Source organism: Lactuca virosa, chromosome 1 (assembly GCF_052849685.1).
Source record: "Lactuca virosa cultivar CGN04683 chromosome 1, Lactuca_virosa_CGN04683_v6, whole genome shotgun sequence".
NCBI classification, from domain to species: Eukaryota; Viridiplantae; Streptophyta; class Magnoliopsida; order Asterales; family Asteraceae; genus Lactuca; species Lactuca virosa.
The window spans coordinates 125,912,618-125,927,258 of record NC_136426.1 but is presented as its reverse complement, the minus strand read 5'-3'; the positions used below and the strand labels follow the sequence as shown (position 1 = coordinate 125,927,258).

The 14,641-nt window shown below is 35.4% G+C and overlaps 1 protein-coding gene and 1 long non-coding RNA gene across 2 annotated transcripts; both read left to right on the top strand.

The window, feature by feature from the left end:
- The first annotated feature begins 689 nt into the window (after positions 1–689).
- Positions 690–5,107, top strand: LOC145120259 (uncharacterized). Its single transcript, XM_079056079.1, has 6 exons — positions 690–1,176; positions 1,267–2,311; positions 2,759–3,021; positions 3,577–3,643; positions 4,016–4,876; positions 4,924–5,107. Exons 1-6 carry the CDS (start codon positions 690–692, stop codon positions 5,105–5,107), a joined length of 2,907 nt encoding a protein of 968 aa, XP_078912205.1.
- A 7,451-nt stretch (positions 5,108–12,558) lies between these two features.
- On the top strand, positions 12,559–13,567 carry LOC145106477 (uncharacterized). The gene is made up of 2 exons (XR_013707568.1): positions 12,559–12,700; positions 13,068–13,567. It is a non-coding gene; the product is annotated as an uncharacterized LOC145106477 (long non-coding RNA).
- Positions 13,568–14,641: the final 1,074 nt, after the last annotated feature.

Below are 14,641 nucleotides of genomic sequence, written 5' to 3'. Positions count from 1 at the left end.
CTGTGGTCTTGAGAATGAAGACCCACATAAATTCCTTAAGGAATTTCATGGTGTTTGTGTGGGTATGAAGCCACATGAAGTCACAGAAGATCAAATCAAGTTAAGGGCATTCCCTTTTTCTTTACAAGATTCAGCTAAGGAGTGGTTGTATGACTTACCATCGGGGTCAGTCACAACATGGAATGAACTTGCAAGGATGTTTCTGGATAAATATTTTCCAGAAATGAGAGCTTCAGCTTTACGCAGAGAGATAATTGGTATCAAGCAACAAAAAAAAAGAAGCCTTGCATACTTATTGGGAACGGTTCAAGAAATTGTGCTCAAGATGTCCACAACATGGGATTACAGAATATCAGTTGTTGCAGTATTTTTGTGAAGGAATGTCATCTTGGGATAGGAGATTACTCAATGCATCAAGTGGTGGATCTATAGCTGATAAGACTCCAACAGAAATCAGAGTTCTTATCAAGAACATGGCAGAAGAGTCCAAGCATACAACACAAGAAGAAGAATGGTATAGTGATGCACCAAGAGGAGTAAAAGAAATTTCTACCCCAAAAATTGAGAGTCAACTTTCTGAGTTGACTAAAGTAGTGATGATGCTTGCTAAGGATAAGGGTGTGCAACCACCAGTAGTTAGACCTTGTGGTATTTGTACACAAGTTGGACATCCCACTGATATGTGCCCAATGTTACAAGAAGATGTAGAGCCAATTCAAGCTATGGGATTTTCAAGTCAACAACAAGGAAACTTCCAACCAAGAAGCAATCCAAATTGGCATCAACCTAATGCCAATTTTCAGCCAAGACCACCACCTTATCAACCAAGACCCCCATTTCAAAATCAAATGCATCACCAACAAAGTTATCAACCACATTTCCAGCCAACTCAACCTCCTCATCAATCTAAATTCCAACCTCTAAACATGCATCAAGGAAGTAGTTCAAGCGGATCGGGAATGTCTTTGGAAGACATTGTTAAGAGTTTAGCCACAAGTACTCAAACATTTCAAAATGAGACCAAGGCGAGCATCAAGACTTTGGAGCAACAAATGACTCAACTCGCCACTTCTGTGAGTAAATTGGAGTCACAAGGCAAACTACCCGCGCAAACCGAGAAGAATCCAAAACATAGTGCATGTGCCATCACTTTGAGAAATGGCAAAGAATATGAAGGTCCTAAGATGATTGAAGAAGAAGAAGAGATGGAGCTAGAGAAAGAAGAAGAAAAGTCAAAAACACCTTCAAAGCAAGTTCCTATTGAAGCAAAAGTCACTCCTCCTCCATTTCCCTCAAGATTAAGCAAGTCAAAGCGTGAAAGGGAAGACAATGAGATCATGGAGATGTTTAGAAAAGTTGAGGTAAATATTCCTCTTATTGATGCCATCAAACAAGTCCCTAGGTATGCTAAATTCCTTAAGGAATTATGTACATCCAAGAAAAAGTTGAAAGGGAATGAAACTGTTAAAGTAGGAGAAAATGTGTCTGCAGTATTACAGAAAAGACTACCTCAAAAATGTAAGGATCCGGGTGTTTTCACGGTTCCTTGCAAATTAGGTAATCTTCATGTTCCACGGGCTATGCTAGACCTTGGAGCTTCTATCAATGTTTTGCCATATTTCATTTTTAAAACTTTAAATATTGGCACATTGAAGAAGACCGGGGTAATCATTCAATTGGCTGATAGATCTTTAGTACATCCCAAAGGTGTGCTAGAAGATGTGTTAGTTCAAGTGAATGAATTAGTGTTTCCAGCAGATTTTTATGTCCTTGACATGGATGATGATGACTCACCAAATTTGAGTTCAATTCTCCTAGGAAGACCCTTTTTGAAAACAGCCAGGACTAAAATTGATGTTTATGATGGTACATTATCCATGGAATTTGATGGGGAGGTGATAAATTTCAATATTTATGATGCTATGAGATATCCAAGTGATATTTCATCTTTGAATTTTGTAGATGTCATTGAACCATTGACAGAGGAGTGTTTTGATTTGTCTAATCTTGATGTGTTAGCTCTCATTTTAGACAGGAATCTTCAAAAGGAAAGAGTGGAAAAACTTGCCAATCAATTTACAATTGATAAAGAGATTATGGAGGTTGTGTCTTGCATTGATGAGAAGAAGAAAATGAGGTTTGATGTTCCAAAGCTGAAAATACCAATGTCTAATGAGAAACTTGTTCCTTCTATTGTACAGGCACCGGAATTGGAGCTCAAAACTTTACCCGAGCATCTCAAGTACGCATATCTTGGAGACAAAGAAACTTTGCCAGTGATCATCTCCACCAAGTTGTCAACAAAAGAAGAGGAAGAGCTTGTCACCACTTTGAAAGAGTATAAGGAAGCCATTGGGTGGACTATAACCGACATCAAAGGGCTAAGTCCTTCGCTTTGCATGCACAAAATCCTTATGGAAGAAGATTACAAGCCTTCCCGAGAAGCTCAAAGGCGTTTGAATCCTCCAATGATGGAGGTTGTGAAAAAGGAGATTTTAAACTTGTTGAATGCAGGGATGATCTACCCTATATCAGATAGCAAGTGGGTAAGTCTGGTCCAAGTTGTGCCCAAGAAGACATGTATTACCGTTACAAAGAATGAACAAGGTGAGTTAGTCCCCACCCGTGTGCAAAACGGGTGGAGAGTTTGCATTGATTATAGAAGACTCAATTCCTCAACCCGGAAAGACCATTTCCCACTTCCCTTCATTGATCAAATGTTGGAAAGGTTAGCGGGAAAAACACATTATTGTTGCTTGGATGGGTATTCCGGTTTCCATCAAATACCCATTGCACCTGAGGACCAAGAAAAAACTACTTTCACATGTCCCTTTGGAACATTTGCATATAGGCGAATGCCTTTTGGACTTTGCAATGCTCCAGCCACTTTTCAAAGGTGCATGGTAAGTATTTTTTCGGAATTTGTTGAGGAAATCATTGAAGTTTTTATGGACGACTTCACAGTTTATGGTAATTCTTTTCATGAGTGTTTGGGTAATTTGAAAAAGATTTTGCAAAGATGTATTGAGACCAATCTTGTTTTGAATTATGAAAAGTGTCACTTTATGGTTGACAAAGGTCTCATACTAGGTCATATTGTGTCTTCTAAGGGTCTAGAAGTGGACAAAGCAAAAATAGATGTCATAAAATCTTTACCTTATCCCACTTGTGTTCGTGAGGTACGTTCATTTCTTGGTCATGCAGGATTTTATAGAAGGTTTATCAAAGATTTTTCCAAGATATCTCGTCCCATGTGTGAGCTCCTACAAAAAGATGCAGAATTCGAATTTTCCAAACAGTGCAAGCAAGCTTTTGATCAGTTGAAAGAGTTGTTGATAACAGCACTTATACTTCAATCACCGGATTGGAGTTTACCTTTTGAAATCATGTGTGATGCCAGCAATCATGCAATTGGTGCAGTGTTAGGGCAAAGAAAAGATCGTGTTCCTAATGTCATTTACTATGCCTCAAAAACACTTGATAGTGCACAAGCCAACTACTCAACAACTGAAAAAGAATTGCTATCTATTGTCTTTGCTTTAGACAAATTTCGTCAATACCTGCTAGGTTCTAAAGTCATTGTTTATTTTGATCATGCAGCTATTAGGTATCTACTTGCAAAGAAGGATTCGAAGCCTAGACTCATTCGATGGGTATTACTCTTGCAAGAGTTTGACATCGAAATCAAAGACAAGAGCAGAAAGTCAAACCTTGTAGCTGATCATCTTAGCAGGATTGTTTCTCCCGATGACTCAACTCCCATTCATGATGCATTTCCCGATGAGAACCTATTTTCAGCAAAAGTTGCCCCGTGGTATGCCGATATTGTGAACTACATTGTTACAAATCAATTTCCACCAGATTTGACTCGATGGCAAAAAGACAAGATCAAGAAAGAAGCCAAGAGGTATGTTTAGGATGAGCCATATTTGTGGAAATATTATGCTGACCAAATGATTAGACGATGTGTGGATCAATATGAGGTACCTTCTATCTTAACATTTTGTCACTCTTATGCTTGTGGAGGACATTTTGGTCCTCAAAGGACTGCAAGAAAAGTTTTAGAGAGTGGATTTTACTGGCCAAGTATTTTCCATGACTCTTATGTTTTTTGTTCAAGTTGTGATAAATGTCAAAAGATGGGCTCTTTAAGCTCAAAGAATCAAATGCCCCTAAATCCCATTTTAGTTTGTGAAATTTTCGATGTTTGGGGCATTGATTTTATGGGACCTTTTCCATCATCTTCGGGTTTTATTTATATTCTTTTGGCTGTGGACTATGTTTCCAAGTGGGTGGAAGCAAAGGCTACCCGTACTAACGATTCAAAAGTTGTGATAGATTTCTTGAAGGCTAACATTTTTTCCAGATTTGGTGTTCCAAAGGCCTTAATCAGTGATCGTGGTACACATTTTTGCAATCGTATGCTCGGGAGTGTTTTGAAGAAATATGGTGTTACTCATAAAGTTTCCACAGCATACCACCCACAAACAAATGGACAAGTCGAGGTGAGCAATCGACAAATCAAGGGCATTTTGGAGAAAACCGTGAATACAACAAGGAAAGATTGGAGTACACGCATTGATGATGCTTTGTGGGCATACCGCACTGCATACAAAACTCCAATTGGAATGTCTCCATACCGTATTGTTTTTGGAAAGCCGTGTCGATTACCCGTTGAGTTGGAACATAGGGCCTATTGGGCGATCAAGCAGTTCAACATGGATTTAAGTGAATCGGGAAAGAAGAGGAAGCTGGACATACAAGAACTTGAGGAAATCCGCAATGAAGCATATGACAATGAGGTTCTTTATAAGGAAAAGACCAAAGCATTCCATGACAAGATGATTACACGCAAGGTATTTCACAAAGGTCAAAGGTACTACTTTACCACTCGCGTTTTAAATTTATTCATGGTAAATTAAGGTCCCGTTGGGTGGGACCATTTGTTGTCACTAATGTTTTTGAGCATGGTGCAATAGAAATCACAAGTGAGAAAACCGGGAAGATTTTTAAGGTAAATGGTCACCGTTTGAAGCCTTATTATGAAGGATTTCAAGTCAAGAATGAAGAGGTGGAGGAAGTAATGGATCCAAAGTATCAAGATTGACAAATAGTTGGGGTCCAAGTCGAGCCAACGACATTAAAAAGGGGCGGCTAACCGGGAGGCAACCCGGGGGTATTTTTGTCATTTCTTATATTTTCATTGTATTTTCTTTGTTTTCAAACTTCCAAGTTGTTTTTCATGCTAAAAGAGGGTTAAAAATCATTTTTCGGGCAGTAGAGGTTTAGCGGGTTGCAAATTCAAAAAGTGAAAAAATCAAAAAAAAAAAATTGGCCTATACAGACATTTACACGGCCGTGTAAACTTATGCTTATGGTTTACACGGGCCGTGTAAACGACCAGCCACCGCATTCAAACTCTACATTTACACGGCCGTGTAAATTTTGCCTTTCTGTTTACACGGGCCGTGTAAACGTTAAAACAGGGCTGAACGAGTTAAAACCCAAAACTTGATTTTTTCACTCATTGTTCTCTCAATACCTACGACTCCTTCTCTCCTTACTGCCCCCTTCGAAAAAACCATTCCAAATACTCAATCTTCCTCAATTTTGCATCAAAAATCAAGCTCCAAGGATAAGCTTGGGGAAGCATTGGACATCACCCTACCACCATTTTCAAGCACAAATTGGTATAATTGTTCCAACTCTTTACTTGTGCATATACTTAGATTTTAGGGTGATTTTGGTGATTTTGGTGATATTGCTGTTTTTTTTTATGCATACTCTTGAGTTTAAATTGTCCTACATTGTGTGCAAAACTTTGTTGAATCCAATTTGACAATGGCCTCCCGTGGAAAAAGGGCTAGAATTGGGACCTCACATATGGGTGGTCAAGAGTCTAATGATGAACAAGACCAACATCCCATGGAAAACCCATATGAATTTGGTCTTATTTTTGAGACCAATCAACAAAACATTTTGTATGCAAGCCTTATTGGAAGAGTAATGGCGGCTCAAAATTTTGTGGACATCCAAGCCCTCAAAGACCTTCATATCTATAAAGGTGTCCACAAGCTCTTCAAGAACATTGGTTGGGAAGGGCTATTGAATCTACATGCAGTCAGTTATCAAACACCTATGTTGGAATTCTTGTCATCCATCACTTTCGATTACCAAACACACATCCTCACTTTCCGTTTGCTCAATCAATCACATAGAATTCATGCTGATACTCTTTGTGATATTATTGGTGCCCCAAAAGCGAAAAGAGATGTATATACAGCAAAAGGAAGAAGAAATGCTGTATTTGAGCGCGAGTGTGGAACGTTTTGGAGAACTATCTCTTGTGAAGATGAGTTTCACTCAGGCACAACAAAAGCTTCTAGCATTATTCATCCGGTTCTGAAGGTCACCCACCGGATTATTGCTTCTCTCTTATTTCCTCAAGAAGAGATTAGCAAACCAAACAAAAAAGAATTAGAAGTTTTGTGGTGCATGATTAACAAGCCCGAGGAAGTCCCTCATTTTGGGTGTTGGGTAGTTCAGAAAATGCTCAGAAATGCCCTGAGCAATGGTGGCCAGCTACATTGTGGAGGCATGGTATCTATTATAGTTGAACATCTTGGCCTCCATCTACCCAACAATCCAACCAATATAATTTCGGGCCGTACTCGTTTATCACTTGAGGTTTTGGAAATCATGCATCTCTTTCACCGCCATCCCAATGGGGATGTTCATTGGACAGTCGATGATAAAGAATATTTACGCGTCGATAACCGAAATAAGAAGATATTAGTCTTGGCCAATGACATCCCTTCTACCAATTGGCACCTCCAATCCAACTTGGGTGTTACTGCTGCCTGTAGACCTTCAACCACCACTTCTACTCCTCCTGCTCCTACTGCTGGTGCCTCTAGCTCATCTCGCCCCATTCCTTTTCCTGAACACAATCTTTACATGGGCGAGTTTGCACACTTGAACCACCGTTACACCAACATACATCAGGAAGTCGGAGAAATTTATACGGGTGTCGCTGAAATCACTTCTGATTTTCAGGACTACTGTAACTTGCAAGAAGAGCGTTGGGCCCAACAAGAGCTACGGTGGGCTGAGCAGGATCAGAGATGGGTTGCTCAAGAGCAGCATAACCGCAATGTTCATCATTTGATGAGCGATATCCATAGAGTACTTGTGCTTCCCACCCAGCAGCAGCAGCCTCCATCATCATCCCAACCCCAGTGGCCTCCATTTTATCCTTCTGATTATCCTTCACAGTTCCCACCATATCCTCCACCGCCCGGTCCTCAATAGGCCGGCTATGCCTCTCTCCAAACATCGAGGACGATGCTTATTTTAAGCTTGGGGAGGGGCATCCATCCATGCATAAATCCTGTTGCATGTAGGTTGCATGTAGTTTTGTACATATTGCATTAATTTTCATTTCATTTTCTTTTTCATTTTTTTTTGTCTTTCTGCATGGAAAATTTTTCAAAAACCAAAAAGATTTTCTTTCTATTCTAATTTTTATTATTTTCTTTGCATTTTGTTTGCATCTAAATTTTTGCATTGCATTCATTGCATAATTAAAAAAAAACGATCTAATCCCAAGCAACCGAATCTTTTCAAAACAGTTGAGCTGGTAAATGAGTCATGTGCTTTGAAATTGGCTTGCTCTTTTTATTGAAAAATCTAAAAGCAAGTTAATCACACACGAGCACACCTCCCGAAGCTACTTGTGCAAAACAGAAAGTGAGAAGATTGTCAACATTGGAGCATAACAGCAGGTATGAGTTAATTCTTTGGGACATATGACCGGTCTTATGAGTAGTAATGCTCAGTTGAACTTAAAATTCCAAATTCAAAAGTTCATAAAAAGAATGCAAAATCTCAATGTCCCGAGCCTTCCAGCGCTCTTAAAAGTCCTTTCTATTCATTCCCTTTTATATACCCTGCTTGGGGACATAGCTTTCAACTATACTTACGGGTCTTTGCATGTTAACCTTAGTCCCCTGAAAAATGTCTTAGAAGTCCTCACGGTAATAAACCGTGAGATATCCCACAATAGAAAAGTCAAGAACGAAAATATAAAGAAATTGGCCAAATAAATAAATAAATAAATTAATAAGAGTGTTATGTGTTAACTTAGATATTTGTATATGTGTTACTTAAAAAAAAATAAAAAATAAAAAATAAATAAATAAATAAAAACTATTATTAAGTTAATCTGTGACCTTTGGGATTCGAACAAGTAAACTCTGAGGGGTGTTTTACACCTAATCGCCTAAAGCTAAATTGTTTGGGACTGATTGAGTTGAAAATTCGTTACATGGGTTCCATAGAAAGTCATGAACTTAATAATAGCAAATAAAGCTAATCTGTGGCCTTTGAGGTTCGGGCAAGTAAACCCGAGGGATCTCTTTAAATCTAGCACACTAAGGTCATTTGATTTGGATGTGTTGGTTGGAAGCCCGTTACACGGATTTCAAAGAAAGCCATGAGCTTTATTTGTAAAAAAAAATTTAATTAAGAAGTTTGTATATAATTGTGTTTATAGTTTAATTGAATATTGTGTTTAGGAAAAATACTTGGCTGTCAAAAGATTCCCTTGGACTTGGATTTGAACTTATGACATTGGACTTAATGTTAATTACTTTGGCTGGTGTAAGTGGTTTGAAGTTTGTAACCAATCTGGATAAATATTAGGGAATTTTTTAGAAAAGATTTTTCAGAAAAAGATTGTTGTTGACCAACAAATAGCTGGAATCGGACATTGTTATATTTTATGAAACAAAGATGGTTGAGCATGTTTTGTCACATATAATTTCACGAGAGTAAGACCATATAATTTGTTCCAAGAATTGACTTGATGATATTGAAAAGAAAAAAAAGTGTTGTGATATTTGATTCTGTTGAGTTGTATTAGGGAGTGGCCAAAGTCTTGTTTCTATTATCATATAATTTTTTTGAGACTAAAGCCAAGTTGACTTAAGGCATGACAGGTACATTCTCAACTATGGTACAAAACAGGGTAATTGGGTTGAATCTTTTCATGTTTGTTTTGATTTCATGCATTAAGTTTCAAATAGTTTTAACTTTAATTTTCTTTTCTTCTATTCTATTTTATTTTCTCTAGTTTAAATCTTCTTGTTCTTTCTTGAGGACAAGAAAGGTTCAAGCTTGGGGAGATTTGTTAGATGCATTTCATGCATTCATTTTGTAGTTTTAGTTCATAAAAGTGCATTGCATTTAGGTTTAAACTCATGCATTTTGCATATTTTTCGGGATTTTTGTCATGATGCAATTCCATTCACACACTTTTATGATATTTCAGGGACTTTTGAAGGTTGGATCTTGATGGAGGAAGTTAAAAAGAGTTGGAGATAAAGTTTCAGAAGTTTTGGAGCATTGAAGAGAGAGAGAATGAAGAAATGAAGATTTGAGCCTTTCAGACATTTACACGGCCGTGTAAATGATGGCTTATAGTTTACACGGGCCGTGTAAACGCATATGCAAGAGCATTCTACTTTTCTTGTTTACACGGTCGTGTAAATGGCACCCTTTAATTTACACGGGCCGTGTAAACGTCTCGACAGTTTTTAAAGTAATTTTACTCTCATATAATTCAGACAATCAGTTTTGTTGGAGGTTAGGTCGGATTTTGGGCAGAGAGAAGGCGATTTTCAGAGCTTTTGGAAGTAGATTAACACTTGGAAACACTTTAATTTCCTTTTTGTAAGTCAATTTGAAGTTTAAACTTGTTTGATTTGTAGTTTAACCTAGACATATGTGGTTGATTTCAAAATCATTTCCGAATCTGAATTCTTAAGTATGTGTTGTTAGGTTGTAACTTGAACTTGATTTGTGTTTAACATCTAGTAATCTTTGATTTGATCTTAATCAAGTGTTTGGTTTATTCTCTTTTTCACTTGATCAATGAATTAGGGTTTTTATCAATCTAGTTAATCAAATTGTAAAATTCGTATATGTTTTATGATTTGATGTTAGTAACATGCACTTAATTGATTGTAATTGAATCAAACTGAGTGTAATCAAAGATTAAATGTTCATAATCCCAAGCTTATGAGGAATATTGAATATTGTTGGTAATTGTTGCAAGAACTTAAAGTCATTTAATGATTTAAAGAAAGAGCTTATTTGAATTAAATCAATTAAATGAAGTTTTATTTGAAGAACATGTTTTGAATAAAACAATTTTTGTCAACTTAGATATTAGAGTTTATTAGTATCTAAATTACCAACCTAGATAGAACATAATCATATTCATTTTGCATCTTTCAACATAATACATGTATAAGAATCAGAATCGGAAATGTATTTCTTTTACTAAATTCTGTTAACAATCTTGTTTATTTATGAAGTTTAAATCTAGTTCTAACACAATCCCCCATTTTAATATTATTTGTATTATGTGTGAAAATATGGCAAGATAAGAAGTCCTGTATTCCTGTGGACCGACCCTGCTTACTCTATACTATATTTAGTATAAGAAATAGCAGTGACTTGAGCTTTATTAATATTCTTTATCCCATTATTTGTTGGTTTGACAGCCAAACATGTCCCCTATTTAAACATGTCATTTTTTAAAGAATAAATTCCTTCTTGTTTCAAGTGGATGAACATTAATTTTCTCCTTTGACTATTGTTTTGTTTTAAATTTATAACCAACCATGAAAACTTACCTTATGTATTTCCCCAAAGCTGTATTTGTTTTCTACCCAGACTTTTAAGAATAGCTCTTCTTTTTCTGTCTTAGTCTGATTCTTCATCCAAAGATTCCAAATCCTCATTGTTTATGGCTTTAATGTCTTCTGGTTCATCACATACAAGAAACCCATTATAAACTCCATATTCTTTAAATATATCTATCAACATTGAGCTTGAACTCTGTCATGTCCACATTTACATCTTGGATCGTTTTTTCTTGATCCACTATAAAGTCATCATCATCTTTAGGCTAAGAATTTGCAACCTTTTCTTGAAACTCTTTTTCTTCTTCAAACTTAGAGTTTTCCACATTCTCTTGAACATCTTCTTCTTCATACCCAGAGTTTGCCACATATTTTGAACCTCTTGTTGTTCAAGATCACTTCAAATCATTGTCTCCATAATATTACCTCTTTTTCTTCTTCAAACTTAGAGTTTTCCACATTTTCTTGAGCATCTTCTTCATCATACTTAGAGTTTGCCACATATTTTTGAACCTCTTGTTGTCCAAGATCACTTCCAATAATTGTTTCCATAATATTATCAAATTTAGCCTCTTGCTACAAGAACCTTCACATTTTTTGACTTCTTTATTCTACTTTCTTCTATACTCTCATGACATTTCATCAATTCGACTTCCAAAAGGTATCAAAGAAATGTACTCACCAATATATAGCTTTTTCATTATCAAGGTTCACATTTCCATTTCCCAATGGAGGTTCAACATGAACTTCAGTCTCTTAGACATCATTTTTAGGTAATTCCTCAATCACAAGTTTTGGACATAAAGTAAGTGAGTAAATTTGTCTTTCCATGTTCTGCGTAAACTTCAATCAACATGTTATGTGGAATGTATTCAGATAGATTTAAAACATCTTGATCGTTCCTTAAAGCTCTAAGACCAAATTAAAAGTCAACATTAGGAATCTGAAAATGGTAGTATATATATGGGGTGTCAGAGACACCAAGTTCATTCATCTATCGGGTTGGGTAACCAAGTTTAAGCATTATAACATCAAGTTCATATATTGAGAACTCATCTATGTCTACTAAATCCACATAAAAGCACTTCACCTCAAGTGTATTTGATTTCTTGTAACTTTTCCCACCATGGTGTAACTCTATGTTAAATAACGTCGGTTCACCCTCTACAATAAATAATAGATGAAAACGATGGAATTTTTTTGCATTTGCCATCTAAAACTCAAGGGTATAATACAGTTCAGGAAAAAAAAGAGCAACTAACCATATATACATGTGATTGCAAAAACTTGATTTTTTGGTATGTGCTGCCACATTCCATACACCATTTGGACTTGAAATGTATGAAATATGTCGTGTTTGTTGCTTAGTTTAGGGGTTTTAGAGTAAGAAATGAGGGTTTTTGCGTATGTAAGCTTGAAGAAGAAAGAAGGTATGCGAAGAAAATGACAATATGTTAGGGATCGTAAATGAGATGTTAAGGGGGAATCTAATATTGTTTATGACACTAATACGTTAACAATCTCCCCAAGAGAAAGAGAAAATGATAGATTTCCCCTCATTGTGTGTGTGTGGGGGGGGGGGGGGGGGCATTAGGAAGTTAACAAGATATTAATGGATAGATCCAAACGAAAGATGCTCAAAATGATTATTTAATCAAATTTGTCTAGGTTTAGAAGAAATTAATTATTACCAAAAACATTAACCGATCCATTTAAATGCAAGTCTCGTATATCTAATAGTTGGGTTTTTATACAAATAACATTAGTCGATCCAAAATACAACTATAAGTATACACATTCATAAAGTTTAAGGTCAATATAGTAATTTTAGAATTCCGTTACCCTAACTTATTCACTTTTGATAAGTTATATTACAAGACGGTCCAGATCCCTCTTCTCCTTCATACCCTAGTTGCCCTCGCCGCCATGGAGCAGGGGTTTCGGGATCCTGTGCAAGTGCCTCTCGTACGGATGCCATGATCTTAATCCAGGTCTTTTTCTTTTCACATTTCTTGCATGAATTTTCCCGTTTTTGAGTTATTTTTTTGCAAATGTAGCAATGGCTGATTCATATGTCTCAAACTTGGATTCATTATGGATTATTAGATTCCATATGGATGTCTTGTTTTAGATGGATATGGAGGATGATATCTTAGAGATGGTTTACTGATTTTGGTCTGAATTTTCCCCCCGTTTAAAATCATTACAGTTTGCGATTTGTTTTGACAACATTGTTATATGTAGAGTTAAGAAGACTAATTATGGCAATTATGTATAATTGGGTGACAAGTATGGAATCCTCATGTGCAGATGCAAGCAACTGATTCAGTGTTTTCTTTTTTGTTTAATATTCTGCAGATCGTATCATGGAAATCGCTGAGTACTATTCACTGAGGTTAGAATCGGTGATATTGTCGTTGAATGTGTTGTTTTCGATGGATTTAGTTGACGGCATCTTGTGGATGATTATATTGATGCGAGTATCAAGTTTTTCGGCCGCTATTTCTCTGTTTAAATGTTTGAGGTAAATTGATTACAATTTAATTAAAATATAGGTGTAAAGTAAGTGATTTTTCGACAATTTGTTTATGTTGTTATTATGATTTTGCTAAACATGATATAGAGAAACCACTATAAGAGAAAAAAGAAAAATCATTTAGAGAAACTACTATATAAGAAAAAAAAAAAAAAATTTGTATAGGGTGTTGTCAAAATCATATTTATTTAGAGAATAGATTTTGTAATCCGTTAAAAACAATTGTTGTATTTAATCTTATGTGTCTAATAATGTTTGTTACACACTTGGTGCCTACTTGGTAGAGTTGAATAAAAGGAGAAATGGAGTAATTGTTTGCTTACCATTATGCAATGTTGTTTGTTTACCATTATGTAAAGGAATGGGTTCATTACAAGAAGAATGTGATTCCTTTAAATCCTGATTTATTTTGTTCTTGTACCTTGTTTTTGTTCTCATCACTTTCCTGCTTATGATGAAAATTGACAAATATACCCTGCTCAACCTCTTTGTATGTATAAAGATGGTACTTTGTCTTAAATGATTTTTCGCAAATCCATGAAAATCGCTTTCAAACAATGTATTGATTGTTAGTTTCATCTACCAAAATCATAAAACTCTACAAATCATGAGTAAAACTGTTGGATAATCAAGTTATAGAGTCGACGTTGAAGATTCTGGAGAATCTTGCTTCATCACTAAAGTTACACCCTAAAGCTATGCTTATTTCTTTGATTTTGTCTTTGTAAATTTACAACTCCATTTTAGTTTATGAGTATATGATTAAACTTTTCAACTATTTTTATTTACATATTAACTATTTGATGAAATGTCGCAATTAAAGTTTTCTATTGAATTTCTAAAAGATGATGATTTTCCTTTAGATGATCATTTATTTACATTTTTTGATAAAATGCATCAATGGAATCTTCTTTTTAATTCATTTCCGGCCTCTGATGAAGCTTTCATCACGGCCCCAATTTTGTTAAATTCATTTTAAACATTTTTAGTGTTTAGTTTTGGACTTATCTTATGTATTTTAAAGAGATTTATTTTGGTTAATCTAAAAAAAAACCTTATATTTTATGGTTTTTTTGGTTAATCTAATAATAATAGGCTTATATATATATATATATATATATATATATATATATATATATATATATATATATATATATATATATATATATATATATATATATATATATTTTAGGTTATTTTGGAAAAAATGAAAAAAATATAAAGCAACAAATAAAGTTGAGGTTTAATTCGGAAAAACCACAAAATATAAGGTTTTTTTTTGTAAGATTAACCTATTTTTTTTTTATTGATTTTATAATCAGAATACAAGACCCGTACATAGTGTTTTGAATACAAGACCCGTACATAGTGTTTTGTATTAAAAAGAAAATTCAAT

Coding starts and splice junctions, on each gene's coding strand:
- LOC145120259 (XM_079056079.1), top strand. CDS start 690: ATGTTACAAGAAGATGTAGAGCCAATTCAAGCTATGGGATTTTCAAGT. Junction 1,177..1,266: donor AAATGGCAAAGAATATGAAG/GTCCTAAGATGA, acceptor TTCCTATTGAAG/CAAAAGTCACTCCTCCTCCA. Junction 3,644..4,015: donor AAGGATTCGAAGCCTAGACT/CATTCGATGGGT, acceptor TTGTCACTCTTA/TGCTTGTGGAGGACATTTTG.